The sequence below is a fragment of the Sycon ciliatum genome, chromosome 7, assembly GCF_964019385.1.
Source record: "Sycon ciliatum chromosome 7, ocSycCili1.1, whole genome shotgun sequence".
NCBI classification, from domain to species: domain Eukaryota; kingdom Metazoa; phylum Porifera; class Calcarea; order Leucosolenida; family Sycettidae; genus Sycon; species Sycon ciliatum.
In genome coordinates this window covers 11,451,243-11,471,253 of record NC_088649.1, presented here as the reverse complement: position 1 = coordinate 11,471,253, position 20,011 = coordinate 11,451,243, and the positions used below count along the sequence as shown (strand labels likewise).

Sequence of the window (20,011 nt, the reverse complement as noted above, 5' to 3'; positions counted from 1 at the left end):
GCCAAATATGGAAGGTATGAGTAATGCATGTGAGTACGCTGGGATCAGCAATGCACTGTTCAACACCCCAGACGACCATGCCCATGTGGCTGTACTAGCTGTGTGGGGTTTTTATGGTACAAATTACGTCATTGTGCAATGGGCTTACCGTATTATCTCCATTACAAGCACACTAGCGACACACGCTGCATACGTATCACCCATTAGAACATGCGCCGCCGTCATGAATGCATTCGGATAACCTATATTATAGGTACAGTTGTGGCCAAAGAAATCCAGTCCACGTGCCGAAAGCAGCGACAAGGCTCCTGCGGCCCCTGCGGCCCTCGGATCAGTTCTGGGAGCATGCATGATGTACTTGATGTGGCAAAGCGGCGCTACTTTCGACTCGTGGGTTGGATTTCTCTGGCCACGACTTTAGATTGACACAGTGTGTGTTCAGTAAGCACTTACCCGCGGATCTGTGCCCATAATGGAGAGGCTAGCTGCAAATGAGCCATCCACAGAGAACACAACAGCCTCCGTGGACGGTGGCAGAACGGCAAGATGACACTCGGCCTGGGTGTGATCTCCTCGCACCACCATCCTCAGTGGATAGATGTCCGGCCCCAGGTCTGGGTCAGAGGGCAGGTTGAATGTTACCTTTCCGCTCTTGTCCGTGAGCTCTGTGTGCAGTAGGACCCACTTGCCACGCGGTGGATCATGCTGCATGTACAGGTCAACCTGAAAACCAGAAAACACACACGCACATGCACATAGACACACAGACACACACAGACAAACACACACGCACACACGTACACACATACCGCCGTCACCGCCACCATCACACACACACACACACACACACACACACACGTGCCGCAACCGCCGCCGCCACCATCACACGCACGTACACACGCACAGCATGAGCATACATCAATATGCTAGGCATTGATGGCAGACATTTGGAGACTTAACTCGCGTGTTACGTGTCTCTCTACCAGTGTTAACAAGTTAGTGAGTGCTTGGTCAGCAGCTTAGAATAGTACAAAGGGTACATTGGAAACTACAGTAGAACCTGTCAAGGCGACCACTCGGATAAGGCGACCATCTGTCTTAGAAGACCACTGAAACCAGGACCGAGGGATGCTATTTCCAGTCAAACGGCCCTGGATAAGGAGACCACCTGGTAACAAAGACCAGATTTTGAAGGTCCCTTGAGCGGTCGTCTTAGACAGGTTTCACTGTGCAGACAAACCCGTGAACAACGACCCTGCGTATAACAATAACTCGCGAGTAACGACACAATCTCCAGACCTAGTGACCATCAGACTGCATGCTCAGTTCATGCTCAGTTCCACCTCATGAATAACAACTTGCGAATAACGGCACTTTTCCCCCGTCCTACATTTACGGTTGTTATTCAAGCAAGTTTGACTGGACTCACCTTTCTTCTCACCTTCTCACCTTCCTTATCACAATATTCACATCTATCTGATATATAAGCGCTGAGCAGGATCCTGCTCATCCTCTTTCTTCAAATATCAACTTCGACCTGTTACATTGGTAGCCGACAGGATGGTTGATCTCATCATAGTCGCAGCTGCGTTCGCTCTGCTACTCCTGGTCGTGGCTCTACTCCTCGCTCTGCAAGTAACAGTCCTCTGGGGGTGGCGAAGCACTCTTCAAGTTTGTACACTGCCAGAGTCCTCTCACCATTGTCACAGCGCTACGCCTGATGTCGCCACGCTAGATGCTTTGCCGAGGAAGCGAGCTGCTCGCCGAAGTTTGACGGAAACTCATGATGGTTCAAGGAATGGTGTTTCTGTGTCACACTGGCCTTGAAATCACTGCAGATTGGTAGCCCTGACCGGCAAGTGGATTTTGCGTCAAGTTTCCTTGTCGGAAATGCCCGACTGTGGTTGATAACAACCCTGGAATCGGGGCAGAAATTTGCAGACTGGCCGGCATTGAGAGATGCCTTGGGCAACGTCTATAGCCATCGGCACGACGACGAGCAAGTCCGTCTAGAGCTATTCTCCATCATCTGTCAGGGCTCCATAGATTCGTATATTGCTGATTTCTCTCGGCTAACCCTCCAGGTGCCCGAGCTGGACGACCACTCTAGAGCTTGCCTCTTCATAAATGGTCTCCCGGCGACTACTAAACGTCACGTCATCTGGGAGCATCCGAGGACGCTGGCAAGTGCTGTCCAAGCCGCACTAATGGTTGCCCAGGACGATCGATCTAGCAGGAACCAGTCGATGCCTGACACACGAAGGCTTCAGAGACTCAGCCCAGACGAGCGCCAGCAACAAGGCTGTTTTCGCTGCCGCTGCACTGGTCATTTCGCCAACAACTGCCCTGTTAACGGAAGACCTCACCCAAACGCTGGACGCCAGCAGAGTTATACATTCAAAATGTCTTTCGTTTACATGGCCTAAGTTCTACCATTGTTTCTGACCGTGACCCCAGGTTTACTGCTGCCTTTTTCCAGGAGGTAGTTGCCCAGCTTGGCACAACATTGTCGTTTAGCACCGCTAATCATTCCCAACTGATGGTGAAACAGAAAGGGTCAATAGGCAAGTCGAGGACGTTCTAGGAGCTTTCGTGAACCATAGGCAGGATAACTGGGATATATTGCTTCCCCTCTGTGAATTCGCAATTAACAATTCCCACCACTCTTCAATTCCGAACACACCCTTTTATTTGAATTATGGTTTTAACCCTCAGTCGCCTCCTGACCTTATTTCAGCAAGTAGGGGAGGAAGTATTGACTGGTTGCAACAACAACACGATGCTCTGAAAATTGCTCGTGACTGTATGATAGCTGCCCAGGCACGCCAAGCCTTGTACGCTGATCGTGGCCGAACACCAAGTGAGCTCAGTACCGGCGACCCCGTCCTGGTTCACCGCGGCTTCCTAATAACAGCTGAGGCGCGTCAACAGCCATCAAGAAAGCTGCAACCGAAGTGGTTTGGTCCCTTCACGATTGTAGAAAGAATTGCTGCGAATGCATACCGGCTGGACCTGCCTGGCTCTTTCCGGTGTCACCCGGTGTTTAATGTCACCGCTCTCAAACCGTACAAGGAAAATGTTATCCCCGGCCGACGGCAGTCAGCTCCGCCATCGTTCAGTGACCTCGACGGTAACACACGCTTCATGGTTGAAGCAGTTCTGGCTCACCGTCGTCTACGTAGTCAAATTCAATACCTTGTACATTGGAAGGGCTATCCCCTGGACGAAGCCACGTGGGAACCCAGAGACCATCTGCTAGATGAATCGGGAAAGCCCATTGTGCAGCTTGCTGGGTATATGCGCCAACATCTGCATTAGTCTTAGGAGCATATCGACTGAACTGGTCTGTTGCAAACTTTTACTCTAGCGTTGTTTCAATGAATTAATTGGGTTGGCTCTCTCCACTGCATTACGGTGTAGAGGCCTTGATAATTGATTGTGGATTTGACACAGCCTGAGCCATTAATACTTTTTCCTCTTATTATTACTTTCTTAAGTCACTTTGTGCCTTCTAATGGGGAAGGGATGATGTCACAATTCTCACCCATTTACCTTCCTTCTCACCTTCCTTCTCACAATATTCACACCTATCTGATATATAAGCGCTGAGCAGGATCCTGCTCAGCCTCTTTCTTCAAATATCAACGTCGACCTGTTACACGTACCTTCTCCTGTGCAAGCGTAGCAATATCCAGAGCTCCGTACATAAACTTGCCAGTGACGGTGGCTGTGCTATTGAGACTGATGGCGCAATCAGTAGCACGGTGGTTAGCCGATACACTCTGTTCACACGTGCAGTGTAAGGCATGTGTGAGACCGGGTAAGGGATGTGTGAGTCCGTATATGGGGTGCGTGAGTTAGTGTGAGGGTGTGGGAATGTGTGCAAGAGATGTGTGAGTGAATGTCACAGTAGAGTCACAGTAGAGGGAAGAAGATTGACTGTCAGACAATAACAGCAATAGCATTAGCAACCCTCACTGGCCAATGTATGGACAGCTTACAGCCATGAACAGGTAATCTGAGCCACATCAACAGCAGCAGCAACAAGAGCAACTACAGCAGCAGCAGAATCAGTAGCAGCTAGTGCAGTTCGGCAGCAGCAGCAGCAGCAGCAGCAGTGTGGTCAACATCCGTAACAGAACTGCTACCAAGAAATCACTCTCCTGTGTCAATACAGCACTCCATAGCTGAGTATGATCGTCCACACATGCATAGAAGTAATTGCTCATTTCATACTCAAGTGGGATATAGCCAGACCAAGCACCAAGATACCAGAGTGTATGGCCCGGCAACCTGATTGCTAGATTATTATTATACTTCGAAGTAATAATTATTATTTATTGTTCTTTTACTAGGGAATTCCCAACAGGCGTCAGCGCCTTTTTACAGGGAACCCTAGGGGTAGCTAGATATGGTCGGATCACATTAAAACGAGCGGCACAGCAACACCACCAGTGTTCACCCTCAATCTATCAGCACCTCACCTTCAGCTTCAAAGAGGTGGCTTTCGACAGCCACTTCTCCCTGGGCTGGTCCGGCACAAAGAGGGTTGAGCCACGTCCAACAACGGTCATGTCACTATGTGTGCCTGGCATCAACTGAGAAGTGTGCAGGACACATCAGAGAACACACAGTGAAACAGCACACAATCAAGAGTGGAAATTGAAGTTGAACCTGGAACATTGACTAACAACAAAGACCAACGTTAGGTCAACCATCCTCAACATACAGCAAAGCAGCAGAGACTTTCTGCAAAACCACATATACACTAGACATATACACTAGACATATACACTAGACATATACACTAGACATATACACTAGACATATACACTAGACATATACACTAGACATGTACTAGTATACTAGAACACCGGGACTACTACCCCTTCTTGAGGAATAGGAGTGTACAGTACTACTGGCGGGCGCCAAAAGAATGAGGTGCCAAAGAGTGAACAGGCTAGAACTTCACCAAGCATAGTTCACTAATGTGTATATAGTGACTGAACTGCATACAGTCAGACCTCGTTTAACCGCTCACATCCACTTTCCACAAAAAAATCCGCATAGGCCAGGGAACCGGATAATCGAACACACACACTGTATGTATGCATGGCATATGCTGAAAATCGGTAACCAACGATTTTCGTCCGGATGGCGAGGGATCCGGATAAAAGAGGACCGGATAAGCGAGGTCTGACTGTATATGCAATCATAGACTGTAGCATGAAAAAGAACAACCCCGGCTCTGCCTCCGAACCCCGAACCCTTCAGCATCAGACAGTAGTGTGCAGGACGGTTAGTCATAAGAATGAGCCAGACTAGTGCACTGGCTTTGATAACAGGGCCCGGCCCGTCTGCTTCTACTTTGCACTGCTATACCATCGTATTCCAACATGAACATGATCGTACACGTTATCCCAACCACTGGCATTGCAACACTAAACAGAGGCTGCAACAAAGTTGAAAGACAGTTGAGCCACTCAACACTTCAGATCATGTTTTTCCCACCGCTGAAATTAGAAATTTACTGGCTCACAACCATCCGAAATTCACGAGAATCATTCTCGTGAGAGTCTCCAACAAATCTTATTTTTAAATCTTTCACTCGGCACCCGACCTGGACAAAATTACAGTGATCATTCCCTGATGTTGTGTTGACCAAGCTTATTTACCTGCCTGATGACGAAAGCAGCTAGGTCGAGACTCTCCCAGAAGCTGCTGTGCAGAATGGGTGATATAGCAGAGTCTGGAAGCATGTCCACGGCATCTGGTGCGTACAGCTTATAGTCAATGCGACGATCTCCCCACCAGTTAGGTGGAACCATGGCTAAACAACACACAATGCACACACACACACATACATGCGTACGCACGCACGCACATACACACACACATACACACACATACACACACACACACACACACACACACACACACACACACACATACAACATGTGGACATAGTATAGTTGTTCTTAGCAGTCTCAGTAACGACATGGAAGATCACACGACGCCTTGTGTAGAGCAATATGTTTAACAACAAGTGGAGCAAGAAAGGCAGATTCTTACTTTCCTGCTAAAATGCTCCAAAGAGCCAAATATAGCACCAACGGGAACTAATACCTGCTAAAATGCTCCAAAGAGCCAGATATAGCACCAACGGGAATTAATACCTGCTAAAATGCTCCAAAGAGCCAGATATAGCACCAACGGGAACTAATACCTGCCAAAATGCTCCAAAGAGCCAAATATAGCACCAACGGGAACTAATACCTGCTAAAATGCTCCAAAGAGCCAAATATAGCACCAACGGGAACTAATACCTGCTAAAATGCTCCAAAGAGCCAAATATAGCACCAACGGGAACTAATACCATACAGGAACAGTTAGCACGTAGCAGAATCAATAGCAACAGAACCACTAGCAGTACCAATACCATAGCAACAGAACCACTAGCAGTACCAATACCGCCACAGGCACTGCCACAGGTACGGCACACCGAGCAGCAGCAGCGCATTCTGATTCATCCCCGCCATACTGTGACCACATTACTTGCACGATACTGCTTGGTCGGCCAAGTGCTCTATGTAGTTGTGGTGGGTGTGGTGGTGGTGGTGGGTGTGGTGGTCGTGGTGGTCGTGGTGGTGGTGGTTAGGGTAGTGATGGTGGTGGTGCGGGTGGTCGTGTTGCTGGTGCTGGTGGTTGTGGTGGTAGTGTCATCTTCATTGTTCAATCCACAAAGTGCAGGGATGAATTTACTGTCATATTTTTGCATAGCAGTTTCTGCTATACGAAATCACAATTGTGTAGCAGTCTTTGATTTTGATAAGCATTTTTTCTTTGGAGGTAGGGTATTTACCACATTGTCCTTCTTGAGAGTGATGCCTGAAAGCCTAAAACGACTGAAGCATACATGTGCACGCAGATTGAGAGTGCCTGCACCACATACATTGCACTGTATGACTTGATAGCACAGGCTAGGCATGGATAGTCTGTATGTATCGCAATTTTCTGCGAGTCACGGTGACTTTTGTGTAGCAGCAGATCGATTTTGCATCGCAAACTGCGATGCGATACAGGATAAATTCATCCCTGAAGTGTGATACCGACAGTGAAGAACCCATCAAGTTGACGTCACGGCGGTGGCAGCGGTGGTAGGAAAAGTGCCTAATCTGCATGCTGTTTCCTTATAGGGCGTGAGCCAGCATGCGTTGACTGCTGTACACTCCCTAGCGATCAACTCTTGAACTGAACTATCAGTATCACCGTATCTTCAACTGATGTTACCTCACAGCCTCATATAATCACCACTATTAATTACATCTCTCTTATTGGCCAACGGCCAACGTCAGAAAGAAAAATAATAACAATAGTATTCCTGAACCACAGGACAATAGCCATTACAACGTATTGTGAGCGGTTGTCTCTACCTACCTTTGTCCGTCATTGAATCTTGGCTAGTACGGCTATGTCCACTTCCACCTCTAGAAGCACGTACCAACCGCAGTTGATGTGATCCCAACGCCATGGCCAGGTCATGGCTGCCGCTGGTATCCGCCGGCAGAAGACCAGGGTACTTCTTCAAACATGCCGCAATGGAAGTGTCCGCTCCATCGCCGTACGGGAAATACCGGTACTGCGAGATTGAATGCAGGGGTACTCGGCACAGGTCGGCGTACAGCAGCGGTTCAATACGGGATGAGAACGGCGAGGTTTCGTAGAAGATATTGTAGAAGTTGCCCACACCATGATAGTCGGGAATGACTTGACCTGGGGTCAAAACAAGAGAGAGAGAGAGAGAGAGAGAGAGAGAGAGAGAGAGAGAGAGAGAGAGAGAGAGAGAGAGAGAGAGAGAGAGAGAGAGAGAGAGAGAGAGAGAGAGAGAGAGAGAGAGAGAGAGAGAGAGAGACCGAGAGAGAGAGAGAGAGAGAGAGAGAGAGAGAGAGAGAGAGAGAGAGAGAGAGAGAGAGAGAGAGAGAGAGAGAGAGAGAGAGAGAGAGAGAGAGAGAGAGAGAGAGAGAGAGAGAGAGAGAGAGAGAGAGAGAGAGAGAGAGAGCGTAGTACAGTAAAACCTGTCAAGGCGACCACTTGGATAAGGCGACCACCTGTCCTAGAAGACCACTGAAACCTGGACCAAGGGATGCTGTTTCCAGTCAAATGACCCTGGATAAGGAGACCACCCGGTGACAGAGACCACGTTTTCCTGGTCCCTTGAGCGGTCATCTTAGACAGGTTTCACTGTATAACGAGATGCAGGATTGTTTACAACGAAATGCAGGATTGGTTAAATACATGTCACATGAAACTTACTGTCACACCTGAGATAATTAGAGAATTGCTGGAGCTCATGATGATTGGAATGACCATGGCTCACACTCAGTGGACTAGCCAGGTGGCGTGGTGGACTAGAAATACGAGAGAGCTTGGAAGCTCAGGGCCCTACGCTATGCTTTGTTGCCTAGCTCATCGTGCATGTTGTTAGAACTGATGGAAATGTTTTTTTCCTTTGATTACCTACATCATTGTATTGCAAAAACGTTTCAATGAGCTACTGAAGTAACGTCTTCTGCATAGCTATTGGACTGGCGCTGACTCTGCCGATCACGGGCGTTCTGGAGTCGACGGGATGTCTGTCCTGACGTTTCCTGGGACCAGCGCTGACTCTGCCGATCACGGGCGTTCTGTAGTCGACGGGATGTCTGTCCTGACGTTTCCTGGGACCGGCGCTGACTCTGCCGATCACGGGCGTTCTGTAGTCGACGGGATGTCTGTCCTGATGTTTCCTGGGACCGGCGCTGACTCTGCCGATCACATGCGTTCTGGAGTCGACGGGATCTCTCTTCCGACGTTTCCTGTGACCGGCGCTGACTCGCCCGTTCACACTTATTTCGGAGACGACGGGATCTCTCTTCCAAAGTATGTTTTCGCTGACGCATCCTATTACCTATTTGGCAACTAACGTCCATTCTAATTTGCATTTCGTCCTCGTCTCCCTATTCCTTTCCAGAAAATCTCCCTATACATCAGGGAGTCGTATACATAATACGACGAATATTGTGGCCAGCTGTTTGTTTTTTCATAACGTTTTTATAACGTTTGTGGCCAGCTGTGTTTGATGGTACGGTACGGGACAGATACGGGATAGCGCCAGCAAATATTGTGACCAGCTGTGTTTGATGGTACGGTATGGTACGGGACAGATACGGGATAGCGCCAGGCGTGACACAAACACACAAACAAACAAATACCAAATTATAGCTGTGTGGACCCTGGCTAGCGCCAGACGTTACTGAAGTAACGTCTTCTGCATAGCTACGGGAATAAAATTAAATATTTTAATACTAATTGCCTGGTCCCTGCGAGATGTAATTCTGCGCAATAGGCAGTGCACGCGATAAATAACAACCAGCAATACACAGACCACTGCTGGTTCAGGAGGTTGTACAATATCAGGCTTGAACCAGTGGTGGTGGTTGTGTGTGGGGGGGGGGGGGGGGGAGCATAGTCAAGACTCCACCTGTACCAAACCATGATAGGCTCAGCGTACAGCAATAGAAACCAGCATGCACGTAAGGAGCTGGACTACAAACTACTACAAGTACATAGCCATACTCTTAAGGAGTGAATGATCATATTGCCCATGCATGAGCACAAGTACCAGAACTCAGGTACTGCAAGTGTGCAAGGGCAATGTAATGTCTAATTCATCAAATCCCACGTCACTGCTACATGCACAGTACTTGACACCTCCTGTACATACGCCTCTAACGTTACAAGTCACAATGTACTTGATGTACGGTGAAAAAGGAGAAGGACAAAATTTACGAGTTACGACTAACTGTCCACCAAAGTAACCAGATCTTATACAGTCAGCGAGTGCGACAAAATGGCACAAAACTGACAAGGAGCACTGAGACATTCGGCGACCCGACACCTAGCTCCAACACTTCTCCAAGGCACCATAATTTAATTGGCTCACCATCCGAGTTATACATGATGTACCTGGGTCATTTTAATTAAAAATGTTGGTTCAAAGGTCCAATCGAGTGCTCGGTTACTTGACCTTTTTGATAAGTTCCAAGGTCAAGTCCGCAATACTGCATGTGACATTAGAGAGTTTTCTGACCAGTATCGAACAACACTGCACGCTCTCCACGAGCGTTGATTGGCTCAATCTATCGCAACAGGTACGTGACATATGATAAGAGCACTGACTGTTAGTGCAGCACCATACACAGTACAACTTGTGACTAACGACCACCCCTGGTTGGGACCAGAGAAAGCGGTCTTTAGTGACCGGTGGTCCTTAGTTAGAGGTTCGCACCGCACAACCATATATGAATGTGAGACCGTCCGTGCCGGGCGAAGTGGTCTGTAGTACCAGGCTGGCCGCTAGTCACGGCGGTCTTTAGTTAAAGGTTTTACTGTACTCCGAAAGTGGTTGAAACAAGAACATGCATACACTCACCACCAATTGCAGCAGGACCTGGCATTTGAAGTTGCCGGTGAGCCAGTATGAGGCCAAGTGGTGAACCCAGAGCAAAGAAGTGACTAGTCTGAAAAACCAGACCGTTATCGCAGCCCATCATCGCTCCTATGTCTGGTGCAAGAACAAAACAAAACAAAACAACCACAAAAAATGCAGAACGAAAATATTATACCAATGCCGCGGCATGGGCTCTCAAATAACTCAAGCGTATTGGTATCTATAAATCACAATGAAGAGTAAGGGAAACAGGGGACTTAACTTGTTGGGATGGTGGCTAGCATCTAATATTGCTGTGAACTACGCAATTCATGTATATCCGCTCTCTCCCGCGGTTGTTTTTGTGAACTTGCTGTACTTCCGTTACATCAGTAGTTTACACTCGATCTATAGTTCGTACTTTTGCAAATCCCATTTCCGTTTACTCTTTGACAATCGCCCCCTTTACACCACTGCTCTGGCACTGTTGGGTCTAACGATGTACTTCTTGCCTTTAAAATACTACACAAATTAGCTATGTACTCATTTTAGCTATGCACTCGTTTTAGCTAACACTCTATTTGCACCGTAATTTCACGGTTGGCGTAGAGGATAGGTTACACCGAGTTTTCGCATCCGTAGGAACGCCACCACCTTCAAGGATCAGGCAGCCTGTACCAGTCCCGGATGCTAGTACATTTTGTTTACTTCAATAACACTGTCCACCGGGGAAAAGGAGAACAAGAGAGTAGGAGAAAGAAAATATTGAACAATGGGACGCGGTGGGTGCTACAGGGTGGCCAGCCGTGTTGGTGAATCTGGAGGCACTCCACTGACCATTGGTCTCAGCATCAGCATGCATGCAACGTACCGCAGGACTCTCGGCGTGATCGCGAGGACTTGGGAGTCCCCAGGGTGGGAGAGCCACCAGCGGACAGACTGTGCAGGGAGAGGCTATCACAGGGATCGCGGCTCATCGTTGACGTCCACTGCAGAGCGTCATAGGCCAGGATGGCGCCCATGCAATCTCCAACGATGCACACCTACAGCACATAGGCAAATCGCATACGCACCCATGCATGTACACATGTACCCATGCATGTACACATGTCCACACACACCCATACACATGGGAACAGAGGCCAACAGAGCGAAACACACACACACACACACACACACACACACACACACACACGCACACACACACACACACACACACACACACACACACACATCATTTTCCATTCCAGCCATTGATCCTGTCTCCGCAGATGCAGCGACTCCCTGCACTATGTGTACTGGAGCTACACGGAGAACTCATTGCAGGGGCGGCGGAAGGTGTTGCAAGTTGGTCAGGCCAGTCCCCCCCCCCCCCCCCCCCCCCCAGATGCAAGCAGATGGACTGTGCAAGTACCCAATAAAAGAACAGAAAACACATTTGTGGCGGTCGCCAAAGTTGGTCAGGCCATGGCCTGACCGGAAGGACCAGCTCCACCTCCCCTAAATTGGGATACTCTAAATCAACTGATTTTTGCTGGCGATTTGATTTCGCGGTTTGATTTCGCTGATTTCGCCGCAGGTACCAACCGGCCAAAGTTTGTCATAGAGTCAAATGATGCATGGATGCATGTGAGAGCACCAACTACGGATCGATTTCTTTTTTGAAAACCCGAATCGGCCAAAGTTTAATGACGGCCAAAAGTTTCATTTCGAGATCGGCCAAAGTTTCTCGCCGCCCAAAATTAATGATGTCGATTTACAGTAATCTATGAGATGTTGGTTCAAACAGAATGTGTTCCCAGTTAAACTTACATCTCCCGCAAAGTTCTTTCCTTCTTCAGACTGGACAAACTCCATGTAAGCGTTATTGGCTGCGATCACGGTGGCCTGGACGTGCTCGCGGTAGCCAAACTGCGATGCAGCCATCAACGGTATCATGTTGAGAAAGCCGGTACCAAACACACCCGTGTTATTGCTGGGTGCCGATAATCCGCCGCCAGCAGCACCAGCAGCACCACTAGTCTGTGGTGCTAGTCTCTGCTGTGAGCTAGCGTCCACTAAGTCCAGGGTGTGTAGGGCTCGCGAACAGAACTGTGGACACGACACATGGCGTACGGCAAAATGACCCGTCACCCCGCCATAGTGTGCCTGCAGGGAAGGTGGACATGAACAGAAAGACACATCCACACACGTGCACACACACACACACACACACACACACACACACAAACACACACACACACACACACACACACACACACATACACACACACACACACATATTAAACCCAATATTTCCAATGCCCCAGGGTAATGAGAACACACTGGTGCATAGCATGGTTTCTTTCTACCCACATGCCATGTACACATTAAAGGGGAAGTTAAGGCAAAAATTAAAATTTCACCAGTTGTAGTTTTCGGGGTGCTGAGGCGAATGGTCTTGGTCCGAGGAAGCTGAGACGCTCCCTTCCTACTTGAATCCCAATCGAACTCGCGCACTTCCACCGAAACTGGGTGACTGCGCCCTACTAGATGGGGATTTGTATGCAAAATGTCACTAAAAGCGCCATTTCGTTCTTATAAAAGCACGGATGACCGCGATTGGCCCATATGTTGTAGTCCTTTGGACGCTGAGTCGACTGGTTTTGGTCCGAAAAGGCTGCGATGCAGCGTTCCTCCTTTATTCCCAATCGAACATGGTTGAACAAGCGGTCACGTGCTCCTGGGTGCCCAAATCACCTGGTCACCACGCCAGCAGGCGACAACTTTCACACCAAGGTTCAACTCGAGTTCAACTCGAGTGACAGGATTGCACCCAAAAAAGGTCAAACAGGCTAGTAAGTTGTACCCTGCAGGCACGGTGACCAGGTGACTGGCGTACGCAGGAGCACGTGACCGCTTCTTCAACCATGTTCGATTGGGAATAAAGGAGGAACGCTGCATCGCAGCCTTTTCGGACCAAAACCAATCGACTCAGCGTCCAAAAGACTACAACATATGGGCCAATCGCGGACCTCCATGCTTTTATAAGAACGAAATGGCGCTTTTAGTGACATTTTGCATACAAATCCCCTCTAGTAGGGCGCAGTCATCCAGTTTCGGTGGAAGTGCGCGAGTTCGATTGGGATTCAAGTAGGAAGGGAGCGTCTCAGCTTCCTCGGACCACGACCATTCGACTCAGCACCCCGAAGACTACAACTGGTGAAATTTTAATTTTTGCCTCAACTTCCCCTTTAACAACCACATCTGCCTGCACGGGTACCAAATCACAGCATACTCTGGAGCATTCATACACTCCGCAGACATGGCACTGGCTTGTGCCTTGCACACCACACCACAAGACCTAGCAGATCTGATCAACACTGAATGAAGCGTGGCTGCTCCAGGAGTCTCTCACCTCCGAGACAGACTCGAGTTTGGACTGGAATAGATTGACGTTGAACTGCTGAGTCGCGTAGTCATGGTCCGTGTCGAGCGGTTGTCCGCCGTGAAACACCAGTATCAGTGTTGCCAGTTTGGACGAACCGCCGCTGTCTCCACTGTCATGCGATGACGCTGGACTGACACTCTCGGCAATGTGCGGCTGATGGGAATACTCCAGACCTGCATGATGTCATCATGACGTAATGCAATAGCAAGGAAGCAAGCAAGAGCAAGGCAGGTAAGCGTGATGGGTATACAAGATTATGGTGAAGTCATCGTGATAGCAAAACAATCAAGAGTCATCACCGATGGGCTAGTTTGATCACTGCGTGATGATTACGGTTGTGTGAACAAAACTGCGATATCATGCCACAGTAGAGGCTAGAGAGTAACTGAAATACCAGTATTGACTGATTTCATCTCTCTCCTCCACCCCAAACAAAACCACGCGTAATTCAGTGCTGCTGCATAATGCATACTATCAAAATAGATAGTCTGTAAGAATATACTAAGAAGACCATTCTCCTTCCTAATGTGCCAGTACCCTTACTATGCTGATATAATCATCATAATCATGATGTCATCATGATGTCATGGCAAGTACACGATGAGGTAACGGATTCACATACATCATGCACCCAAAGAGTATACCTGTGTTACGTCTCTCGGAAGGAGACTGTGCCAAGTGTTCCACAATGACAGGCACACTAGCTGCAAGCAGCCCCTTTCCTCCTGTGATACCCAAACACACGTACACACACACACACACACACCATGTACAATGTATACGCCCGTCGCAAGAGAAGAACGCAAATCTGCAAATGCACTGGATGTGCATCCACAGATTTTCTCTTATAGCAACGATAGCGAACAAGATCTGGATGAGACAGATCAAGACTTGCGCCACTGTCTAATCCACACAACTGGCAAACACACACACACACACACACACACACACACACACACACACACAAATCCTGGGCATATGTAATGAAACACACTACAGGAGAGGAGTCTGATAGTTAGGACTTGGAAGTCCCAACTATCGTATTTTTCGTAGAGAGAGTTGCACTTTTAAAACGCGTCAAAAACTCAAAAATTGGTCCTGTTACTAAGGCTCCCAATGCCTGAAAAAATCCAGCGCTGCAGCGCTCCATGCATATAGTTGCATGTGTGGTGGCACTGGACTACTTCTCGTGTTGCGCAATCTCTCATTGTACCATTGCGCTGGTCCTACGTGTTTTCGGCTCCGAATGAAGGAGAAACTAGGAAACTTTGGGTTTGGGCAGCAACAAGCCCATCTCAGCAACAAGGATCCTGCTACCCTTAGTGGCCTTACAGGCTACAGTGCTGTCGGGCGCTGAAGAACGGAGCGCCAAAGAACGGAGCGCCGAAGAACGAACAGACTAGATTTCATCAAGCACAGTGTACCAATGTACACACTGTGACTGAACTGTGCATAGACTGTAATACATGAAAATTAAAACGGTCTAGGCTAGGAGGCTGACCACCCCAGTTCTTCGGCCACTTTCTCCATCACAGGGAGAACTCTGTTTTACAATTTTGAAACCAATTCTACAACATGTCTTACCCAACAAGAATATGAGGATGAAACGTGTTTTTACACCGAGTTTCACGCACTAAGCGACCATCAGAAAACAGTTCTGTTGGAACTAGCTCTGCCTTTCGACATTGAGCACACTATTGCACAGCCTAGAACCTCTCTGTTTTACAACATGTCTTACCTACAGTTTGGGATTCAGCAGCAGCAGCAGCACTGCTCCTGGCCAGTCCCCTGTTACCACCACTGCCACGACCGTGCGTTGCGTCTGCAATGGCATGAGCAATTCCCGCACGTCTTCGTCTCGATGAAAGGGAAGAGCGATCATCCTCGTCATCGTCCTCGTCACTGCTGGTATCTGTGTTTGTACATATCAAGCAGAAAAAGATCATCATCATCATCATCCACCATCTTCTTATCTTAAAATTCATGCATTATCACTGGCATTTCAAGCTCCCTGGCACTGGATATCTGATCTCAGTGGTGTCCAGTTGGAGCTCAATGTACGCAGCTCGTGGAGAGCTTTCCAGAATGCCCAAGAGTGTGAAAATTGGTTGATTAGAACCGAAGATATTCTCAGAATAAGGTGAGAAATATTGCATTTGGGACTGCTGGGGAATTTTGGTCGGATGGTAAACGGTTAAGTTGTCAAAGGCAAAAATTACAGATGACTACTGCCATAGTTGAACCTAACTTATCTGGGCACCTTTGGTCAGGGACCCAGGGGAAATGTGTCCAGATAAAACTGCATTGTCTCGCGGCCCAGAGCCAGCTCTCGGACCAGCTACAGGGCCGATCATTTTCCGACGCCCTATTTCGGTGTCATCATATCGGGTAGGATGCATCTCTGGATCTTTGCTCAATCATATCTGGTTGCTTCAAGTACACATTCCGTGAGAAACAGATATACAGCTAGCACTGTGAGGAGAAAAGTTATCAAAAGCCTGGATTCGAACCAATATTGCTGAACTTTAAGAGGCGATTTACACGACGGCAGGATTCATTCCGTGCGTGATGCTACCATGGAGATTCAGTCACATGTACTCATATTTTGGCGCGAACGTATCCCGTCGGCTATCCCGGTACGGTCCAAGTGCCATGAGGGGGCTGGTTTGTACTACAGGTACTGTACATGCATCCTGCCATGTGAATCGATTTTCGTTTTTCCCGTATCACGACAAGCTCTCAGGATCACGTGCTTCTCTTCCCGGCAGGATGCACTGCCGTCGTGTAAATCGCCTCTTAGAGAGAATGCTAGTGGGGACAATCGAAGGTTTCGAATGACAGCGCAGTCTGGATAACCGCGTGATCTGGATGACCGCGTGGTCTGGACAAGCAAGGCTCCACACTGTACTTCAATTCTACGCAATGAAATCCGATCTCGTGAGTCAAGTTTACGCCACTTCACACCCCAGTGTTCGCAGATCTAGGGCTGCACAGTGCCCGGCGTGTACTGGACTCATGCGGCCAGGTTTCATTGAGCAGCGCTGTACAGTCAGACCTCGCTTATCCGGTCCTCCATTATCCGGATCCCTCGCCATCCGGAAGAAAATCGCTGGTTGCCGATTTACAGCATATGGCATGCATACATACAGTACGTGTGTTCGATTATCCGGTTCCCTCGCCTATCCGGATATCTTTGTGGAAAACGGATGTGTGCGGTTAAGCGAGGTGTGACTGTGGTAAGATAGTCACAGTTACTCTCAACACTGTACTACACGTGCAATCACTCACTGAGTAGCTCATCACTATCAAAGAGATCGCTGGGTGTTTGATGACCGTCGGCATCCACATCTCCTCGTCTCCGCGCGTAGAACTTGCGTCTCCCTGACGACGTAGTTGCCGAGTACATGGCAGAGTCGGCAACAACAAACGTGGCTGCCTCTTCGTCAGACACATTCTCTGAACACACATGTACAGCAAGCAGGCATTATGCGGTGAGGAATGGACATGTACAGCAAGCAGCTAAACACACAGGGATGACAACTGGAACAAAGGACATACATACACAGAAAAGTATTCACTACTAAAATTTAATATTAAAATAGCAAAAAAAAGAGAACAAATTCTGCCGTCATCGCCACGGAATTCGTTCTCTTTATTGCTATTTTAAAATTGTTGTCTCCGCGTCGATTATTTTAACTACTCAATATACCGGAGTTTTAGTGCAGAAAGCATCATCTTGTTCAACATACCAGGGCCGGTGGAGCCGCTCCGGTCGGTCCGGCCATGGCCAGACCAACGTTTCGGCCACTGACGATCTTTTTTACGACGCAGTAACGTTATGTTGTGATCATCGATTGCATGTGCGTAGATCTACGCGTACTTGCGATCTCGCTCTGATCTTGCCGTGCACGCGTGCGCGCTTGATCGAGGGCTAGCTGTGGCCTGCAGACCTAACGTCTGTGGGCCTGTGTCGTGGCGCGAGTCGCGCGACCTGAAAGCACGTGCCATGATGGATTCTACCAAGAGTACATAAACCTTTTTTACACAGCTAACACAGCCTTTCGCCTCTGTTGTGTGTGTAAACCTTTTTTATGTTCTCTTGATTCTACATAGTCATTGTGGATTTTGTAGTCTTGAGGGTTTTTCGTTGAGTGCTTCAGATTCTTGTACTGAACGAAGTAGTTTTTCAATTTTTTCTCGCTGTTTGGTCAGCTTACAGTGCATGCTTAGCAGCTATGGCTTCTTCCAGCAAAATATCTGTGCCAAAATATCCACCCAACCACTTCCTTCGCGTTTCATCGGCGGGAATTTGGGAAAAAGACAATGGTGAAGCGCTCTTGTCAGGCGTCATATATCAAGACATGGTCTTGGTTGACCTACGATGAGCAAAGAGATGTTGTGTTGTGTCACACGTGCGCAAGTGCTGTGCTGGCGAAAAAACTTGGCCGGACCAATCAACAATTGCTTCCGCCGGGCCTGCATACTGTCTCTTACTGCACAGGCTAGTGATCAGCAGGTCAGAAGAAACCCAATGCTTCTCTCTCCAGCAACGATAAAGAAACACGGGCGGAAATATCCGTCATTACAGATAAACATTCTGAACTTGCTTCACGGTCATAGGGTCTGGATGGTAGTGGTGTACAGGTCTCAGTCTAACCTTGTTAGTCCAATGAAAACACCGGGGGGGGGGGGGGGGGGTAAAGTTATTTGTCTTACAACGAGTATCATCTATTATCCGGACTTGCAAATAATTATGACTGTTAAATGGGTTGCAGGCGTCAGGGGATTTTGGTTCGTTGTCTACTGATGAGGTTTGTCTCGTAACCGATGTCGTACTAATGAGGGCAGTGGTGTAAATCGACATGCTTGCTAAGTGGAGAAGATCGCGACTGAGGGGGAACAACAAGTTACCACCTACACCCAATATGGTACGTGTACTTACCCTTTGCATCATAGAACTCCTCGTCTGAGTCAGTATCAGATGCTGCAAGAGCAGAGAATGCATTACCAACGATGAGCTCTGCCTCGATCTCAATTCACCTGCACAATCATAGAGAGAGGAGAGAGAGAGAGAGAGAGAGAGAGAGAGCGAGAGAGAGAGAGAGAGAGAGAGAGAGAGAGAGAGGAGAGAGAGAGAGAGAGAGAGAGAGAGAGAGAGAGAGAGAGAGAGAGAGAGAGAGAGAGAGAGAGAGAGAGAGAGAGAGAGAGAGAGAGAGAGAGAGAGAGAGAGAGAGAGAGAGGGAGGGAGGGGAGGGAGGGAGGGAGGGAGGGAGGGAGGGAGGGAGGGAGGGAGGGAGGGAGGGAGGGAGGGAGGGAGGGAGGGAGGGAGGGAGGGAGGGAGGGAGGGAGGGAGGGAGGGAGGGAGGGAGGGAGGGAGGGAGGGAGGGAGGGAGGGAGGGAGGGAGGGAGGGAGGGAGGGAGGGAGGGAGGGAGGGAGGGAGGGAGGGAGGGAGGGAGGGAGGGAGAGAGGGAGGAGGGGAGGGAGGGAGAGAGGGAGGGAGGGAGAGAGGGAGGGAGGGAGAGAGGGAGGGAGGGAGAGAGTGAGAGAGCATCAACCTGACAGAGTACTAAGACCTTTGTCGACTTGACACCTAGCTCCAACACATCTAGATATGTGAGATGAGTTGGAGCTAGGTGTCAGGCCATTTTGGGATATGAGAATTCGGTCGGGTTCGAAAATATATACTAATATAGGGACTGGTTTACGAATTTACCAGCTGCATTCTTGCCATCGTGCACTCCATCTTACCTTGCTGTTTCTGTTTCTCTTGAGAGAGCTTCTGAATCTGTCCCTTGCACTAGCTTTAGAATGCATGGAGTGGGATGGTGACAGCTTGCCAGTCGGTGTGCCCTTCGTCAGCGAATGTGCACTGTGCACACACACGTACGTATGTTTGTATGAAAACATGTGTGTGTGTGTGTGTGTACGTGTGTGTGTGTGTGTGTGTATGTGTGTGTGTGTGTGCGTGTGTGTGTGTGCGAACGTGCATGTGTGTGTGTATTGAGGTGCATGAGATTGTGCGTATATAAGTGTTCACGCGTTGGCATATGCACACAGAGAAAAAACACATGAAGCATGAGAGAAAGAGACTCAACACAATGGCAATACTTTG

General features: G+C 48.6%; 1 protein-coding gene across 1 annotated transcript in view; it reads right to left on the bottom strand.

Moving 5' to 3' along the window:
* LOC135821620 (protein retinal degeneration B-like) overlaps positions 1 to 20,011 on the bottom strand; it is a 43,804-nt gene that overhangs the window by 6,626 nt on the left and 17,167 nt on the right. The window contains exons 9-22 of the mRNA XM_065334616.1: positions 19,613 to 19,768; positions 18,841 to 18,932; positions 17,187 to 17,354; positions 15,637 to 15,810; positions 14,543 to 14,623; positions 13,866 to 14,071; positions 12,281 to 12,616; positions 11,340 to 11,511; positions 10,472 to 10,603; positions 7,438 to 7,773; positions 5,676 to 5,830; positions 4,485 to 4,598; positions 3,666 to 3,782; positions 454 to 723 (exon numbers count right to left, since the gene is read on the bottom strand). Coding sequence (XP_065190688.1) covers positions 454 to 723; positions 3,666 to 3,782; positions 4,485 to 4,598; positions 5,676 to 5,830; positions 7,438 to 7,773; positions 10,472 to 10,603; positions 11,340 to 11,511; positions 12,281 to 12,616; positions 13,866 to 14,071; positions 14,543 to 14,623; positions 15,637 to 15,810; positions 17,187 to 17,354; positions 18,841 to 18,932; positions 19,613 to 19,768 — 2,509 coding nt within the window. The remainder of the gene's footprint in view (positions 1 to 453; positions 724 to 3,665; positions 3,783 to 4,484; positions 4,599 to 5,675; positions 5,831 to 7,437; positions 7,774 to 10,471; positions 10,604 to 11,339; positions 11,512 to 12,280; positions 12,617 to 13,865; positions 14,072 to 14,542; positions 14,624 to 15,636; positions 15,811 to 17,186; positions 17,355 to 18,840; positions 18,933 to 19,612; positions 19,769 to 20,011) is intronic.